The 19,581-nt window shown below is 36.3% G+C and overlaps 1 protein-coding gene across 4 annotated transcripts in view; it reads left to right on the top strand.

The window, feature by feature from the left end:
* LOC6032253 (axin) overlaps positions 1-19,247 on the top strand; it is a 68,032-nt gene extending 48,785 nt beyond the window's left edge. For 3 of the 4 annotated variants that reach the window (XM_038265092.1, XM_038265091.1, XM_038265093.1), the window contains 9 exons: positions 4,494-4,863; positions 9,405-10,252; positions 10,751-10,882; positions 10,971-11,082; positions 11,146-11,280; positions 11,342-11,558; positions 11,628-11,931; positions 11,994-12,344; positions 18,258-19,247. In XM_038265092.1, coding sequence (XP_038121020.1) covers positions 4,777-4,863; positions 9,405-10,252; positions 10,751-10,882; positions 10,971-11,082; positions 11,146-11,280; positions 11,342-11,558; positions 11,628-11,931; positions 11,994-12,344; positions 18,258-18,387 — 2,316 coding nt within the window. In that variant the 5' untranslated portion in view covers positions 4,494-4,776 and the 3' untranslated portion in view covers positions 18,388-19,247. The remainder of the gene's footprint in view (positions 1-4,493; positions 4,864-9,404; positions 10,253-10,750; positions 10,883-10,970; positions 11,083-11,145; positions 11,281-11,341; positions 11,559-11,627; positions 11,932-11,993; positions 12,345-18,257) is intronic. The other variant, XM_038265094.1, reaches the window with a different exon arrangement.
* Positions 19,248-19,581: the final 334 nt, after the last annotated feature.

Below are 19,581 nucleotides of genomic sequence, written 5' to 3'. Positions count from 1 at the left end.
GAACAAAGATTTAAATTCATTAAAATCTGATGTTTGTATCAGACACTGGTAAAAATATTTTTTTTTCTATTTTAAACCGTTTAATTAGAGGGTTTAGCGATAAATTTGTTGCAAATATTGAAAGATTGGGATTAATTACTTAATTTTTTTACGTATAATATATTTTTTTTAAACAGTTAAAACTTTGAAACATATAATCATTACTGTAAAAAAAAATCGAACAATAAACTCAACAATCAGATGAAAATTTAAGAATTTCTCACCTCAATCAAATTTATTCACGTCATAAAATCCGACGTTCACTGTGTCTGTCCAATGTTCCACCATTTCATTTTATAATCCCTTCCCGCCACCGTTCCATCTCAGAGGGGTTCGAGGGAACAAAAGTTTCAGCCCCTTTTTGCAATTTCCCTTTGAATCGGTAGAATGACTGCTGTTGGTTGTGGCAAGCAAAATAAAACTGGGGACGCCGAAGGATCATTCAAGAGGTTCCTTTCCTATATATTTTTTGTTGTCGTTTTGAACACATTCAAATAAATATGTACTCGGGAATTGAATATTGCCTTCTGCTGCAATGCAAGTTTATTAATTATTAATTTGAAAAGCCAACCAATAATTTTACAATGGTTGATGAAATTGAAAACGTCGAAGGGGCATCTGTCGATGTTCTCACCAAGACACTTTTTTGCATGTAAACTGAAAGAAAACTTCCTTACAAAATCGGTTTCAAAACGGAGTTGATTATGTTAAAATAGATTAAAAATGAATAGGATGCGGATCTTTAACATAGTTGGAATGCAAAAATACAATATCATATCGTCAATATCATCATATAAGTGACTTCATCTTTGTTAGATTTTCAAACACCCAAGTTCACTTTGCTCTATAATTTACATGCTCCATACAAACTGTTAAAAATCTCATGAAAACTCTTTGCCTGACGGCTCCAAACATCTTGTGGATGCGCCTAAATTAGCTAGTCAGTATTTGCTTACTCCGGTACGCAATTGGTTCTGGAGTTGGTCACGATTTGCACCTACGCGAGCTCTCCAATTGAAATCTGCAGTTTACAGATGTTCGCAAATTTGGCTAATTTTGCTGTCAAACATATGGCACAATCAGAACGCGATAAGTTTCTTGTTTCCATTTTGGTATGCTCACAGGAATGCTTTGTTGTGCAAATATTGGTTTAAAATACTACGTTATTATTATCGCCATCTCTTGCGCATAACACTTTTTTTTTGCGTACACATTTTTCGAATGTTCGGTTCGTTATACACACAAATTTGCTTTGTATCCAATACAAAAATCAAACGACGCTTAATTTTGCATAGATCTGCACTAAATAAAGGGTCTTAAATTTTACACAAAACTTTACGTCACTAAATAACCATTTATAAATTTCCAATATTTTGGTAAAAACGGTATTTTGTAAAATTGTTTAAGTACTTTTTAAATCTTGCTTCATTTAAAATAATATTGCTCATGTAAAAAAAAATTTAAAGTCAGAAAGATTTTGTTTGATTGAGTTCAAATAAAGAAGTTACATTAAATGAGCCATCGTCGATAATCGGCGATACTACCTTATTGTCGGCAAAATTATCGTAATTTCGAAACACGATATGCTGCCCCTGATCGCATAAATGTCCCATATGCTTTTTCATCGCTTTTGAGTTATTGATGCAGTTCGGTTCAAAATCGTGTGCTCTTTCAAAAGAGCCTAGAAAATCCAGTACTTTTTTTTAGAGTTGGCAAACATGGGCACTAATTTAAAAAAATATAACTGATACTATTAAAAAAAAAAGTTACCTTAAAATGGCTATAACTTGAAAACGGTGCACTTTATCAAAATTTCACTAAAGTACTTTTTGATTGCAAATTCGATTTTATATCGAAAAATTTAATTGAAAAATTTTTGCGACCGTTATTTCGATTTTATTTTAAATCAGTATTGATTCAAAAATTCATTACTCGGTCGAAGATTTTTTGCCCATTCTGGTAATTTTTGAAAAGTTGGCATTTTATGTCCCCTGAAACATATCAGAAAATGAAAAAAAATAGTATTTTTTGCAAATCAAGTTTTAGTGACGAAAAGTGAAATTAAAAATCACCAAAAAAAATTGAACCTTGTATCATTTTTTTCAGTCTAGTCTTTATCCATACTTACAACTTTGCCGAAAACACCAAATCGATCAAAATGTCTTCAAAAGATTTTTGAATTTTCATATATCATTTTTGTCTGGACAGCTGCCAAATTTGTATGGAAAATTATATGGACAAACTAATGATGCAAAATGGCTTCTTTGGGCATACTGAAGATACCAACAAAATTTCAGCCGGATTAAAAACTACAAATAATATAATTTATTAAAAAAAAGCCCGATTTCCTAGAGAACTGCTAATAACTCTGTGGAAGATTACGTTAAATTTGCCAATCAACATAAATTAGATTTTTGATGTTTTTAACGTATAATTGACTGCTGAATCGAATGGTTAAAAAATCAGCTCTTTTTTTGCAGCTGCTATACATTTCGTGACGTTATAAAGCAGATTTTTACAAAAAGGAAGTTTTGCTTGCATGTAACGTGCATGTCCTTGTTAAAACACTTTTCAAAGTGTAACGTAAAGTAGCATGGGATTTTGTTTGTTCATCGACTACAGTGATAAAATTACAAAAAAAACGGACAAACAAACAAGTAAGTCCGACTTTTGCTTTGTCAGTTAGATGTTAGTTCACTTATTTAATAAATTACCCCCCATACCCTCTGAAGAAGGCACTAAGTGGTGCCGAAACGTCGGACAATCAAACATAAACGATCTACTAGCTTCTGACTGATACGCCGAAAAAGCAACTCGCTATGTGGTAAAAGAACAACAACAGTCGAACTCTCAGAATCATGTTTCCGATATTTTATGATAAAGTCAGTTTTTTTAACTGGACATCACCACAATTATGTAAAAACAAACACTAGAGCACACAAAACAACCTGTTGATTAGGTTTTTACATTTTTTTTAAATTGTTGTCCCTCGGCTCTGGGTTAAAATTTTTCAGATATTTAACTGCTAACTTTTGTTCAAATATTACTTCCAGAGATTTCGGGATTTCAGATCTTTAACATGCTGTCACAAACCCAAGATCTCCCTCTATTCATGGACGTAATTTTTTAACGAACCTTACAAAATCTCCAAATTGTTGGACCCCATATCAAAAACTGGCAAATTCGTTAAATCAAATCTTAAATTCAGAAAAACGGCAGGGCCCTGTGGGCAACTAAATTACGTGATTAGAGACTGAATCCAAACTAAACTAAAGTTAAACTTCATAAGTTTATTATGAAAATATCGTAACTGAATAGCTTCTTATTAAAATCGCAAAGAGGCTAATATATATAAATATTTTAAGATGATTTTTGGGAACTTGTTTCTTCACTAACTTTGACGTACAGGATAAAAAAATGTTTAATTTAAAAAGTTCACAATTTATTTCACTACCACATACATTAACCGATTGAACGACAATCTCGTTCAGCTCAGTTTATACACCGAATATCTCCATCACTAGAAAATGTCACCAAAAAATAATGTCACCAGACACCGACGGCCATTTTCCTCCCTGCGATTGCGATTCGCTCGTTCCGACGGACCAATTGCGTCACGTTCTTCCACGCTGCAGGATAACGATTAAAAGCATGGGGACGAAAAACACGAGTTGTTTGCCACCAGCAAAAGGACCCCGTCCGTATTTGATATGGCTGTGTTAGTTTCTTTCCATTGAATTTTTTGAGGAATGAAAAAAGGGAGCGAATAAATGCAAACCACTCACATTCAGCGTGTGTCCTTCGTTCAGCCAGCGTGAAGCAGCTCGAGGGCCCTTGATTCTGGCCGGATCCTTGCTTCAGGGGGATGCAGGGCGGTACAGGGTGGATTTAATGTTTCAAAACATACAAAAAAAGTGTTGAAAAAGTTTATTTTTCAAAAAAGATAATACATTTGTGGAATGGAATTTTCAAAATAAAGAACTGATTTAATTTTTTGAAAATAAAAGTTATACACTAAGTTACTTTTACTCTTATAAACTACCAAATTAAAAAAAAGAGAAAACAGAAAAAAAAATCCATGAATCTGACCTATTCCCAACATTTTCCCCATGGCGTGTTTGTCTATCGTCCCAGGACGGCTGTATTTAATATACACAGGCTCTCCAGTAACATAATTATGCTGAAGGCACCACGACGGTGATCCTTGCCTATACATTCAGAACAATGGAAGGGAGGGAATAAAACATAAATGAACTCATGCGAAGAATATGCGAAATACAGAGCAGAGTTCTCGTTTGGGTTTGGATTGACGGTTGAATGAAAAAGAATCATGGAGGGACCGTTTTCATTAAGAGCGGAACACAAAGCCCACAGAAGCTGCTCGATTTTACTAACCAGATGAAAAATGCCGATCTCTAACCGCATCAATTTTTCTCGTTTTTCCCCAATTGCAGGTTATCTGGAGCCCACCCGAGGAGTTGCTCCAAAGACCACACACACGCCGACTCTTGTTATCAAATTCACACCTCAAAGCTGACCACAAACCAGACTCCTCGCCCTTGTGGACCACAGCTTCCTTCCAATTTCCCAAGTTGTAAACTCATCAGCCTCATTATCACTACGATTGATCAGACCCGTCATTATACCGGCAAGTCGTCTTCCCCGGCGGAGTTTGCGTGAGGAGATCCTCGAGCCCCCTGTTCAAGTCAAGTCTCGGACACCGCAAGCTTTTCACCGATGAGTCAGTACTCCTTTTCCAAATTTGATGACTTTACGTGCAGTGGGCCCAGACCACCAGTGCCAGGAGAGGAAAGCCGTCGCAAGGTAAATACACACATTATTTTTGTTATTAATTATGTTCAACCTCCGGTGAATCGCGAATCCATTCAAGGTAACCTAAACTACATTTTAGGGTTTTCTTAGTACAGAACATTACAAAAAGTTTAGATATTTTTTGAAGAAATAAAAACTTTCCTTCAGCATTCAGCATTATTTCTTTTAAATTGATGTCAATCTCTAGCTCACATAGGAATAAGATGTTCAGTTTTTTCTATGGTTTTTAGAATTTACATACACCAATCTGGATTTTTTTTTTCCGATCTAAAAACGAATTCAAGGATCACGTCTGAAAATTAAAACAATGCGCATAATGTTAAAATTATCGTGATATAAACGACAAATATTTTTTTCACCTTTTTTTGTATTTTCTTAATTGGCTCAAACTTCGTGGGGACCTTCCCTACCTCCAAAGAAGCCATTACACCCATACAAATTTCCATACAATTTTGGCAGCTGGTCATACAAAAGTGGTACGTAAATATTCGAAAATCTGTAACTTTTGAATGAATTTTCTGTAACTTTTGAATGAAATATTAAAAAAAAAATCAAAACTAACATTTCAAAAGGGTGTAATATGGAATGTTTGGTCCTTTTAAAATGTTAGTCATGATTAAAAAAATTGAAAATATTGTTTTCGAAAATATCGGGAAATTTCACGCAAGTTGAAAATCGAATCGAATTGATATCGACATCAGAAAAGGAGGGTTATTTGGGCGAGACTTAGAAAACTTCATTTTTTTTTTCTTTTTCTTGAAGCCGCTGCATCTCTGCAACTAAAGGTCCAATCTGCAATGCCTCTTATACAATTTTATAGCAAATTTTCTGAACATAAAAAAAAAATTAAGAAATGGTAACTCATGGTTTTTATTTTTAAAAATTCATATTTTGTTGAAATCAATATTTCGGTGGCTTTATCTTGAAATCGGGACCCTTTATCAAAAAATCTGTTAAGTACTTGTCGATTGCAAATTCAATTTGACATAAACAAAATTAGGTCAAACAAATTTTATGTATATTTTTTTCAAAAAACATTATTTTTCATAAATGTATAACTTGGCGGCAGGATTTTTGACCATACTTTTCTGTGGCTCAAAAGATGCGTGTTTTTGTTTCCTGCTACATATTGAAAAATCTCGAAAATCAAAAAACACGGATTTTGGAAAATTCTGTTGTTGTGAAAAAAAGTTAATTAAAAAATCTGCAAACAAAATTTTCCGTGTATTGATCCTTGCACTGTAACATTTGTTTTAAGGGGTTACATACATGTAATCTTTTTGCAGGGCATTAAAATATATATTTTCATCTATTAACAAAATAAATATAAAGACATTTGGATGTACCTTTGCCGAGATATAACTATTTTAAGTAAACAGTTTCAAAAAACGGGTGCCACGATATCTCAACACTGTTTTGACCAAATCGGCTCAAAATGTTGGTGAAGACTCGTTGAACCGGTCCTGTGTGCATGACGAAGGCCGATTGTCAAAAACTTAATTTAAAAAAAAAAGATTAAAATATTTTTATGTTTTTCATATAACAAATCGTCAGTTTTAAATTTTTGTATTTTTTTAAAAAGCAAAATTTCAAAATCGGGCTTCGTCATGCACACGGAATATGTCTTGAGAGTCTTCACCCCAAATTTCAGCCAATTTGGTCCATCCCATCTCGAGATATCGTGGCACCCGTAAATCAACTTGGTGTTTAGAGAAAACCGTTCACAAAGTTTGACAGTTCGCTTTGCGCATGGCAAAATTGTGAACTTAATTCTTCTCTTACTCAGTTCAGCCACGAAATATCTTCACGAAACTTTCAGGAGTGATTGAAAATCATCTTTTTAGTGAATTTTCTGTAATATGAAATTTTGTGATTTTCTACATGTATGTAACCCCTTAAGTGCGTTTTTAGCAGAATAAATAGCTTAATGAGAAGTGATCAATCGAATTTCTATCAAAACTTTCTCAAAATAAATTGTGCAAATAGTGAGCATTTGCAAATTGAACGGAGTTGGGACCGAGTCCTTAAACTGCCGTAAATTCAGGAATTTCTCCTATGTAGGGTGGAGAAAAAATATGGTAATATAACATCTGGGAATGGTGGCAGATTTTGGGTAAAAATTTTAAATTTCACATCAGGAATTGGTGAAATTTTCATCACTTTCTTCTAATCTAATATTCAACCAATCAGAGCTGTTTTGTGTCACAAAAATAATCGTAAATATGTAAAATCCCATACAAAAAAAAAAACTTTTAGCGTTAGGAACTGCTGTCGTTTTAAATGTTTAACATGGTTTCTGGAAAATGTGTAAAAGTACAACTCAGCACTCCATCATTTTGAAAAATGTTTTTTTTTTTTATTTTCAATATTTCGTCGCTAACATTTCAGTAGGAATTATGTCTCACGCAAAGCCTTTGTTGATGGCGCTTTTTGAAATGTTCGCGACGATTTGTAGAATCATTAGTATAAGTAAGACCAACAACTGTACGGATTTTTTTTCCTTACCATACGGATTTTCGAACCTCTTCGCGGATTTTTAACAGGCCGGAATTTGTGTAGGGAATTTTACGCATAATACGGATTTGTACGGAATATTAACAACTTCTAGTCATTGAATTGCTTTTTTGATTTGGTCGAAGCTTTTGTTAACTAGAAATTTTTATTTTTCTGTGAGTTTGAATTTAAAAGGGAGAGTTTTCCGGGGTTTCCTCAATTCAAACTTGATTATCAATAATTCTAGAGTTTTTGAACTATTTTCTTTCATATGTTGAAAGGACATTTTAAAAAAATTCTGAAATTCATCTTTTAGAAATTCCTTACTAATATATTTAATAAAAAAAAAACTCTGGAAAAGTGTTCGTGATAACACTAAGAACGATATTATTCGTAAAAGCAAACTTAACATTTCGTAAACTTTTAAACGTTTAACAAAAAAAAATGAAGAATATAATGATTTGATTCAAATCACAGTTTATTTTATGAATACTTTTAAACGTGCAAGTCACTCTGATAGCATTTTGTGAAATTTGTTAGCTGTAAAAATCAGCCGGACCCTAAGATGACAGTTTTCGTGAGTTGCGCGTATTCACCGACAGATGGCCAGTGGGCCTCGTCGGAGTCCGCCCATTAAACGCAACTCAAAATTTGCATGGGAAACTTTTTTTTCGTGACGGCTTTCGCGGCACGCTCACTTCAACTGTTCTAGACTAATATTTGAACGTGGCGTATCTCTTAACAATTTTTTTAAGAAAATGATTCCAGGCTGTTTATTTTGTCTTTTTCAACCGAAACAAGGCAAAAACTATATTTATTTAAACTATTCGTAATTTTAAAAAGTTTGGCTAGATAATATCGAAGGCCGCCATATTAGGTTCACTGGGCCCACAAAAAGAGGTACCGTAAACGGGGGTCAATCGGGACACATGGGGCGAATTGGGACAGCAGTTTTAACCATGTTGGAGCACTATATTTTGATTTTTCTGGTTGGTTTCGGTTAGAACAGACTCAGGCCAACAAAATGTGTACATCCATTTCCAAATTTAAAAGGCTTAAATGCTCTAGAAACTGCTGCCCCTATTAAGACTGTAGTCCCGATTCACCCCAGATTACGGTACGCTTAGTCAACAGCTGTCAACATGCTCCCGGGCTGGTAAAAGCGACACAGTTTTATATTTTTTAATTCTCAAATTAAATTTATCTATCAGTTTTTGTTATACCATGGTGTCATATCGGCAAAGTGTACGGATTTTCGCTCAGCAAGAGTTGGTAGCCTTAAGTAAAGTAAATTTTTCCCATGACCCATGAAGAGTATCGGAGCCGCATTTACAAAGCGGATTCAGTGGCTATTTCTTACCTTAATGTTAACATGTTAAGGTTAATGTTAACATGTTAAGGTTAATGTTAACATGTTAAGGTTAATGTTAACTTTTCATAGGTCGCCTTCCCTAAGGTGTCATGATAAGATCCAGCTGGTGACGATACACTACCTTCCCTTTACTAAGCAATTGAATCCAGAAGAGAAAAGTTCACCACTTATGAGGCGGAAGCGTTACCACTAGGCTACGTGACTCGGTCTACAATAGGAACATTAAAAATTGTGCAATAATTTCGAAAATCATACTTTGGAAATATCGGACAAGACCTTGTTTCATATAAAATGATAAGAAAAATATCAGTTTATGTAGGTGAATTTGCTACATCTTAAAATGTAATGATTAATTTTATAGCACATAATGTTGAAAAAAATATTACCAGCAAATCTTAAAAGAGACATAGAAGATATTGATATTGAAGAATCATTTGAAAAATGAAACAACAGAAAATTATGCATTTAGAATACTAAAAATAATAGAAGAAAAACTTAAAAACTTTTTCGTAACTAAAAATATTTTCAATGAAACGATAACAAAAAAATCTAAAAACCATTGAGGGTTAGGATTGCTCTGTACTTCACAGCATTTTTAATTGATAGTGTTTTCGAAAATCCTTGTTTGTTAATTTATTAAACCAATATACGTCTCTTCTATCCCCAGATGACGGACACCTTGCATCCGGACAAGTCGCGGACTTCCCCGCCGGCGTACTGCCGGTGGGCGAACAATGTCTCGTACCTGCTCGACGATAGCGATGGCGCGGAGCTCTTCAAGCGCTTCGTGGAGCTTGAGGACGAAGAGCACCTGAACCATCTGAACTTTTACTTCGCCTGTCAGGGCCTCAAACGCGAGCGGAACCCCGAACGGATGCTCATGATGATTGGGGTGATTTATCGGAAGTTTTTGAAACGGGCGCCGCGCGGTTCGCCGATGTACGTCGACGAGGAGATGCGTGTCATGATCAAGGCGGGTCTGCGGAACGATGGCCACGTGATACTGACGCCGGATGTGTTCGACCAGATGCAGGAAAATGTGGTCTCGATCATCAGCTCCACGACGTATCCGAACTTTCTGCAGTCGGATTTGTACCTGCAGTACGTGCAGAACATGCAGACGAGCAGTGGGAGTGGAAGTGGTGGGGGAAGCTGTATCAGCATCCCGTTGGGCGTTGCGGCGGCTGCCGCGGCCAGTTCCAGTTCGGCGGGAGGGGCGGTTTCTTCGATGACCAGCAGCAGCTCCACCTCGGAACTGATTTCGTACAGTTCTTCCACCTTGCCAACGCTGCACGAAGACTCGGAACTACTAGTCAATGCCGATTCGATCGAGCAGCTTTACGGAGCAACTGGACCTGCTATTGCCGCGAGTAGCCTCTCGGTGACGTCCGGCGTTAGTGGGAGTGGCAGCGCAAGCAGTTGCACCAGCATGTCCACCAGCAAGCCGGCGATGACGCTGACGAAGGACGCGCTCCGGGCGACCGAGAAGCGACGGCTCGAGATGAGGCCTTCTGGGTAAGTTTCGTTTGTTCTACGTTCTGTACTGATGCTGTGCACTGTGCGCTTTTGATTGCTGGGCACTGTAGAAAATTTAGATTCTTTTTTGGTAGCTTTTAGGTTTTAAAATTATGATTATTATATTTTAATGAAATTATTTTTATTTCTCTTTCTCTTATTTTCATTTTCATCTTCATTTGCTCACATCGCCAATATTTTATGTGTGTGCGTGTTGAATGTGTGCATTACCGCTGTTTTTTTTTATGGTCATATTTTCCATTATCCTTTTGTTTTGATTTCCTCCTTTGAAACGCATGCGCTCGCTGTGTGCTTCCCTCCTTACCACTCGTTGAAATCCCTCATCACGTTGTTCTACAACAACAACAACAACACCACCAACAAATCCCACCCCCATTTGCGCGCCATATTTGCACATGGTTGCTACGATTGCGTCCTGCACACGCACACACATGCACAAACACACACACCCCTTGGCTGGCTCTATTGTGCATGCAGACCGCGCGCCGGATTCTCCGTGTACACAAAGTATTCGTCCTACAATCCGGTGTCGCGCCGGGACTCGGAACAGGCCAGCCTCAGCTCGGGCCGGACCGACTCCGACACGATGTCCCTGTCGAGCATTTCGACGTAAGTATTCGTAGATTTGATGTTTTGGAAAAAGTTTTTTTTTTAAAGGAAATTTTGGCTTAACCGTTGTTTTGGCATTTTCTTGCAGAGACGGCCGGCCACACCCCCACAACATGCACCGAAATCACCACCAGGCCTCGCTGGAACGGAGGTTGATCCACGAGAACGCCATGGTCAACAGCGAACTCAACAGACATGCGGTGAGTTGGGGTTGATCAAATGAGCTCAGTTGAATGTTTAATTAATACTCCTTTTTTCACCAGATAATTCCCCGAACGCAACGCATGAACCAGAAGCCCTTGCCGAAGGAAGAATTTGTTTCGCAGCTGATGAGCAAGCTCGAAAAGGTCAAAAAGCTACAGGATAACGATGAGCTGCTGGGCAAAAAGTTACAAGAGGTATGAAGGACTCTTAACCGTTTAGAATTGTTCAAGTTTTACCTCTTGTCTTCACTTTTAGGCCGACCAGTCAACCAACTCGCAGAGCAACAAGTTCTTCGCGGAGCAAATTCGCCAAAAGCTACAGGTCGAGGACGAAACCGACCAGGACATCCTGGACCAGCACGTGTCGCGGGTGTTCTCCGACCTGACGCCGAACCGGTCGCCGGGCCGCGTCTCACCCTCCCCGAACATCAACCGAGCCCGACGCCACGAAATGGGCAGCTTCGGTTCGATGAGTAAGAATCTCTGCAGCACTTTGCACGTCACTTCAAATGCTAACCCTCCGCCTTTCCCCCCGCTTACAGGCGCACAATCATCCATGCGACACTCGAAATCGATGCCCGAAGGTCACCAGCTGGGTCTGATGGGACCGCCGGCGCAGCCTCACCCCCGCAAGCTCAGCAACAAGTGGCCCTCGGTCAACACGGACAGCGGCATCAGCCTGTTCTCGTCCGACACGCTCACCAAGTACAGCAACAAGGACATGCAGTGTGCGAGCACGAGCACCTCGCGGCCCCTCTCCCGGACGATGCACTGCGACATGTCGGTCATGAACACTGCCACGCTGCTGCAGGAGTCCAGCCGGCGGCTGGAGGATGAAACGAGGAGGTAAGTTTCGAGGGTCACCCCAAAAAGAAGAAACCTGTTTAAATCCCACCTTGACCTTCCAGATCCAAACGGTACCAGCACTCGGGCCAGCCGATGATCCAAACGATGCCGCTTCCGCCGCTGCCTCCGTCGGCCATGACCCACCCCTCGTCGCTCCTTCCACCTCCGATACCTGCCAAGCCCTCGCAGGGCCTTCCCGGAGTACCGCGCGGCATGCCGGTTTTCCAACAGCCACCTCCACCTGCACCTGCCACCGCCGGCGCCGTCGTCAGCGCCGCCACCACCACCGAGTTCACCGTCGTCGTGTACTCGTTCTGCGACGAGGAAGTCCCGTACAGGATAAAAATCCCCGGCAGCAATCCGCCGACGCTGCGCCAGTTCAAAGAATACCTGCCAAAGAAGGGCAACTACCGGTGAGTTGAGCAAGCATTTCAATCCAAGAGGATCCCCTATACCAATTAGTTTCAAACTCGAACGTCTAAATTCTGCTATTAAAAAAAATCAGAGATATACAAAATTTTTAACATTAAACAAAACATTAATCTCAAAATGCTCAATCACAAAATAAAATCCCGAAATTTCAAAAAATGATCTTACATTTTTTAATTTTAAATAGTTTGAATCTTGAATCATGTAAATAAAATAAAAATATCTAGAGTTTTTTTTAAACGGTCCTATTAGCTATTGTGCTTCATATGTTTATTAGGACCTATAAAAATAAACTCTAGATATCATCTCATCCTAATTCTAGAATTAAAAAAAATATCAAAGAATAGATCGAACTAAAAAAACTTTCTACAATTTTTAAACTCATGAAAATAACATAAACAAAAAACACAAAAACATCAAGATTATGAAGCTCTTAAAATCCCTAAAATCCCGAATCTCCTAAACTGCCGTTCTACGCATAATTGTCCCATGTCAGTTTTGGTCGATTTTGACTTTATGACATTTTTAAGTTTAGTTTGATGTGTACTTTAAGAAAAACACATAAAATCTGGTACTTTGTTCGGAAACTCATTAAAAACAACACCAAGTCTGTTTGTCCCATCGTTAAACTTCTACGCATAATTGTCCCACCAAGTATTTTCTTACACGGAATCATTAGTTTTACTAAACATTATGTCTTGTTTACCTTTTGTAAAGCAAGAGAATCACAAATAAAGGTGATAAACTGCTAACTGGGGTGATTAGGGACACATAGGGCGAATAGGAACCCACGGGACAATTATGCGTAGAAACACAGAAATCGGTCGAAAAATTTCAATCGCGTTTTTCTCAGTTGCACTTTTTTGAACATGGGACAATTATGCGTAGAACGGCAGTAAATAGGACCTAAATCTAATCAATCCCAAGGAAAATATCTAAAATCTCGAAAAATAGAGCAAATTTATTTAATATTTAATCAATTAATCTCATGAATGTTCTTAAATTCTTAAAAATCTCACCTAAAAAAACCTCAAATATTTAAATTTCACAAAATCACATGTATCAAGAATCTCAACTTTCTGACTAATCTATTGAAAAAAAAAAATAGAAATCATAATAATAAACGTGAATAATCTTCCAATTTGCAAATACCTTAATAGTTATAAAAATCTCAAAATTCTTAAGAATGTAAAATGCTGAAACTGAAAAAAATGCTTTAAATCCAAAAAAATAACTTCAATCTCAAATTCTTAAAAATCGTTTTTAAAATCTAAAAATCTCATGCTTTATAAATCTAAAAAATCTAATATCATAAATTTAAAAAATCTCATCAAATTTCCAAAATCTTAAATTACACAAATTCAAAAAATATTATTATTATTTAAATCTCAAAAATCTAATAGCTCCTGACAATCTAATAAATTTTAAAAATCTCACAAAACACAACTCACATGAATTCTAAAATCAACAAAATTCTAAAAAATATAAAAAAATCCCTTAAGTTTCAAACAACAAATTCATTGACCAACTGACAATTTTGGCAAAAATTACAAGTTTTCCAAAATTGACAGAAAAAATACAAAATGGCAAATCTGGCATTTTTTAAAGGCAAATTTGCATACATACAAGTTCAAACAAAATAACAAATTTGACGAGCAATTTGAAAAAAACTAGTTCACAAATTTTACAAAATTGACCAAGCTTGGGAAAAAATACTTATTTGGCAAAATTAAAAATAAAACAAATTCAGCTAAATTGAAAAAAATACAATTACGCCAAAATTGACCAAATCGACCAAATTGATCAAATTTACCAAATTGACCAAAATTACAAAATTGACAAAATTGACCAAATTGACCAAATCGACCAAATTGAACAAATCGACCAAATTGGCCAAAATGACCAAATTAACTAAATTGACCAAATCGATCAAATTGACCAAATCGATCAAATTGACCAAAGCGACAAAATTGACCAAATCGACCAATTTGGCCAAATGGACCCAATCGGCCAAATTTACCAAATTGACCAAATCAACCAAATTTGCCAAAATGACCAAATCGATCAAATTGGCCAAAATGTCCAAATTGACTAAATTGACCAAGCTGACCAAATCGACTAATTTGAGCAAATTGACCAATTCGACCAAATTGGCCAAAATGCCCTATTTGACAAAATCGTCCAAATTGATCAAATCGACCAAAATTACCAAATTTACTAAGTTGACCAATTCGACCAAAATGACCAAATTGACCAAATCGACCAAATTGACCAAATGGGCCAAATCGACCAAATCGATCAAATTGACCAAATCGACCAAAATGCCCTATTTGACAAAATCGTCCAAATTGATCAAATTGAATAAATTGACCAAATCGACCAAATTAGCCAAATTGACCAAATCGACCAAATTGACCATATCGATCAAATTACCAAATCGACCAAATTGGCCAACATGACCAAATTGACCATATCGACCAAATTCACCAAAATGACCAAATTTACTAAATCGACCAAATTGACCAAAATGACCAAATTGACCAAATTGACCAAAATGACCAAATCGACCAAATCGACCAAATTGGCCGAAATGACCAAATTTACTAAATCGACCAAATTGATCAAACTGACCAAAATTGATCAAATTTACTAAATTGACCAATTCGACCAAATTGACCAAATTAACCGAATTGACCAAATCGACCAAATTGGCCAAAATGGCCAAATTGACCAAATCGACCAAATTGACCAAATTGACCAAATCGACCAAATTGGCCAAAATGACCAAATTTACTAAATCGACCAAATTGATCAAATTGACCAAAATGACCAAATTGACCAAATCGACCAAATTGACCAAATTGACCAAATCGACCAAATTGGCCAAAATGACCAAATTTACTAAATCGACCAAATTGATCAAATTGACCAAAATGACCAAATTGACCAAATCGACCAAATTGACCAAATCGACCAAATTGGCCAAAATGGCCAAATTGACCAAATCGACCAAATTGACCAAATTGACCAAATCGACCAAATTGGCCAAAATGACCAAATTTACTAAATCGACCAAATTGATCAAATTGACCAAAATGACCAAATTGACCAAATCGACCAAATTGGCCAAAATGACCAAATTTACTAAATCGACCAAATTGACCAAAATGACCAAATTGACCAAAATGACCAAATCGACCAAATCGACCAAATTGGCCAAAATGACCAAATTTACTTAATCGATCAAATTGATCAAATTGACCAAAATTGATCAAATTTACTAAATTGACCAATTCGACCAAATTGACCAAATTGGCCAAAATGCCCAAATCGATAAAATTGACAAATCGGCTAAATTGAGCAAATCGATCAAATTGAACAAATCGATAAAATTGATTAAATCGACCAAATTGACCAATTCGACCAAATTGACCAAAATTACCAAATTGACCAAATCGACCAAATTGGCCAAAATGACCAAATTGACCAAATCGACCAAATTGACCAAAATGACCAAATTGACCAAATCGACCAAATTGGCCAAAATGACCAAATTTACTAAATCGACCAAATTGATCAAATTGACCAAAATTGATCAAATTTACTAAATTGACCAATTCGACCAAATTGACCAAATTGGCCAAAATGCCCAAATCGATAAAATTGACAAATCGGCTAAATTGAGCAAATCGATCAAATTGAACAAATCGATAAAATTGATTAAATCGACCAAATTGACAAAATCGATCAAATTGACCAAGTTGGCCAAATTTTCCAAAATGGCTAAATTTAGCAAATCGACCAAATTGACCAAATCAATCAAATTCACCTAATCGATAAAATTGATCAAATTGGCCAAAATTGCTAAATTGAGCAAATCGACCAAAATGCCCTATTTGACAAAATCGTCCAAATTGATCTAATTGAATAAATTGACCAAATCGACCAAATTGATGAAATTGACCAAATTGACCTAATTTACCTAATCGACCAAATTAACTAAATTGACCAAATCGATCAAATTGACCAAATCGATCAATTTGACCAAATCGACAAAATTGACCAAATCGACCAATTTGGCCAAATGGACCCAATCGGCCAAATTTACCAAATTGACTAAATTGACCAAGCTGACCAAATCGACTAATTTGAGCAAATTAACCAATTCGACCAAATTGGCCAAAATGCCCTATTTGACAAAATCGTCCAAATTGATCAAATCGACCAAAATTACCAAATTTACTAAATTGACCAATTCGACCAAAATGACCAAATTGACCAAATCGACCAAATTGACCAAATGGGCCAAATCGACCAAATCGATCAAATTGACCAAATCGACCAAAATGCCCTATTTGACAAAATCGTCCAAATTGATCAAATTGAATAAATTGACCAAATCGACCAAATTGATGAAATTGACCAAATTGACCTAATTTACCTAATTGACCTAATTTACATAATCGACCAAATTGAACAAATTGATCAAATCGATCAAATTGACCATATCGACCAAATTGACCATATCGATCAAGTTACCAAATCGACCAAATTGGCCAAAATGACCAAATTAACTGAATTGACCAAATCGACCAAATTAGCCAAATTGACCAAATCGACCAAATTGACCAAATCGACTAAATTAGCCAAAATTACCAAATCGACAAATTGACCATATCGATCAAATTACCAAATCGACCAAATTGGCCAACATGACCAAATTGACCATATCGACCAAATTGACCAAAATGACCAAATTTACTAAATCGACCAAATTGATCAAATTGACCAAAATTGATCAAATTTACTAAATTGACCAATTCGACCAAATTGACCAAATTAACCAAATTGACCAAATCGACCAAATTGGCCAAAATGGCCAAATTGACCAAATCGACCAAATTGACCAAATTGACCAAATCGACCAAATTGGCCAAAATGACCAAATTTACTAAATCGACCAAATTGATCAAATTGATCAAAATGACCAAATTGACCAAATCGACCAAATTGACCAAATCGACCAAATTGGCCAAAATGGCCAAATTGACCAAATCGACCAAATTGACCAAATTGACCAAATCGACCAAATTGGCCAAAATGACCAAATTTACTAAATCGACCAAATTGATCAAATTGACCAAAATGACCAAATTGACCAAATCGACCAAATTGCCAAAATGACCAAATTTACTAAATCGACCAAATTGACCAAAATGACCAAATTGACCAAAATGACCAAATCGACCAAATCGACCAAATTGGCCAAAATGACCAAATTTACTTAATCGACCAAATTGATCAAATTGACCAAAATTGATCAAATTTACTAAATTGATCAAATTTACTAAATTGACCAATTCGACCAAATTGACCAAATTGGCCAAAATGCCCAAATCGATAAAATTGACAAATCGGCTAAATTGAGCAAATCGATCAAATTGAACAAATCGATAAAATTGATTAAATCGACCAAATTGACCAAATCGATCAAATTGACCAAGTTGGCCAAATTTTCCAAAATGGCTAAATTTAGCAAATCGACCAAATTGACCAAATCAATCAAATTCACCTAATCGATAAAATTGATCAAATTGGCCAAAATTGCTAAATTGAGCAAATCGACCAAATTGAACAAATCGATCAAATTGACTAACTCGACCAAATTGGCCAAAATGACCAAATTGGCTTAATCGACCAAATTTACCAAATCGATCAAATTGACCAAATCGACCAAATTGATTAAATTGACCAAATTGTCAAAAAAATACAAAATTGAGAAAGTTCGAAAAAAACAAAAAAAAAATTACAGGATTTATAAAATTTTCAAAATACCTATTTCAAAAAATCAAACTCAAACGTAAATTTCAACTCTTTCCTCTTGCTCTACATATTAGGTTCTTCTTCAAAACCCGCTGCGACGACGTGGACAATCCAGTTTACCAGGAGGAAATCAACAACGACAATGAAATGTTGCCCCTGTTCGAGGGCAAGGTCATGGGCACGGTGAAGCCGATCGAGGTGTAAAGTCAGTCTTGCCGCCGCGGAACTGCCACCAGCGAGAAAGAGAATGCTTTTAATTTGTTTTTTACGTTCGAGCTTGAATTATCCACGAGTTTGGATATTTATCGAACGCAGCCACGACAAAAAAAAATTACCCATTTTAATCTCCTTCCTATGTTTGGAACCGAATTGTGTTATTTTTTAACTTATAATTAGACACGTTGTAAAAAAAAAATCAAGTCTTCTTTACGTTCGTAATTTTGTTTTGGAATATTTTTAAAATTACAGTTCGGAGCCCCGCGCGTGGAACAGTCAAAGTGCCTTTAATCGAAGAGAGAGTTAAAACAGTTGAAAACTATTTGGATCGCGCCAAGGCAAAATTAAAATTAACAAAACGACGACTTAAGCCCGAAAAAAAAACAACCAGAAGAAAATCAAAAAGTGTTCAGAACTGCGAGCAAGCTAGAGCTAAGAATTTAGAGAAAACGTTTTGAAATGTTCTCCAACGCCAATCGTGGAAAAAGCAGGTTAACAAGGAAGCAAACAATTAAATAGCATTGAGAGCAGAGTGGCACAACTGGAACACATTTTGCCATAATTGTAAAAAAAAAAACAATCCTTTCTAGGCAGGGATCTTTGCTTCTCCTGGTTGAGAAGAGCGAATCAGACAAAAGTTTCAGCTGCCGTGAAAGTAGAACCGCCACACCAGCTAGGAGAGAGTAGGAGTCTTAACAGTATTTTTTTTCCTTTCTAGTTTAGTTATGTTATTTACTTACTTTTCTTTAAACAGAATACCTAGTGAAGGGCAATGTTTCGAGGATTTATTTGTGTTTGATACCGCAATAACGTAGAACAGTTTTATTTATTGACAGAGAAAATAATAATAAAGGAAGAATCGTCCCTCTCATCTCCCTCGATCGTGGCAAAATAAAAAAAAACAAGTCGACAGTTGAAACGGTGCATATTTGCTTCTAAGTTTTATTACAGTGTGTGTGCATGGTTCACGAAAGGAAAATTTTCTAATTTACATTGGCTTTTTTGGAGATAGTATTCCACCACAGCTTCTATCTGGAAAGAATTGGAGAATGTATATAGTTATACAAAGTAAATTGTGTTAAACTTGCAATAACAAAAAAATGGCAAAAAACGTTGCTGAATCGACAAACGAAAATATGAAATATATTTAGAAATTTATATATTACAAATATAGGTGAATAA

This window comes from Culex quinquefasciatus, chromosome 3, assembly GCF_015732765.1.
Source record: "Culex quinquefasciatus strain JHB chromosome 3, VPISU_Cqui_1.0_pri_paternal, whole genome shotgun sequence".
Lineage (NCBI taxonomy): Eukaryota > Metazoa > Arthropoda > Insecta > Diptera > Culicidae > Culex > Culex quinquefasciatus.
This window is presented reverse-complemented; position numbering and strand designations above follow the sequence as displayed.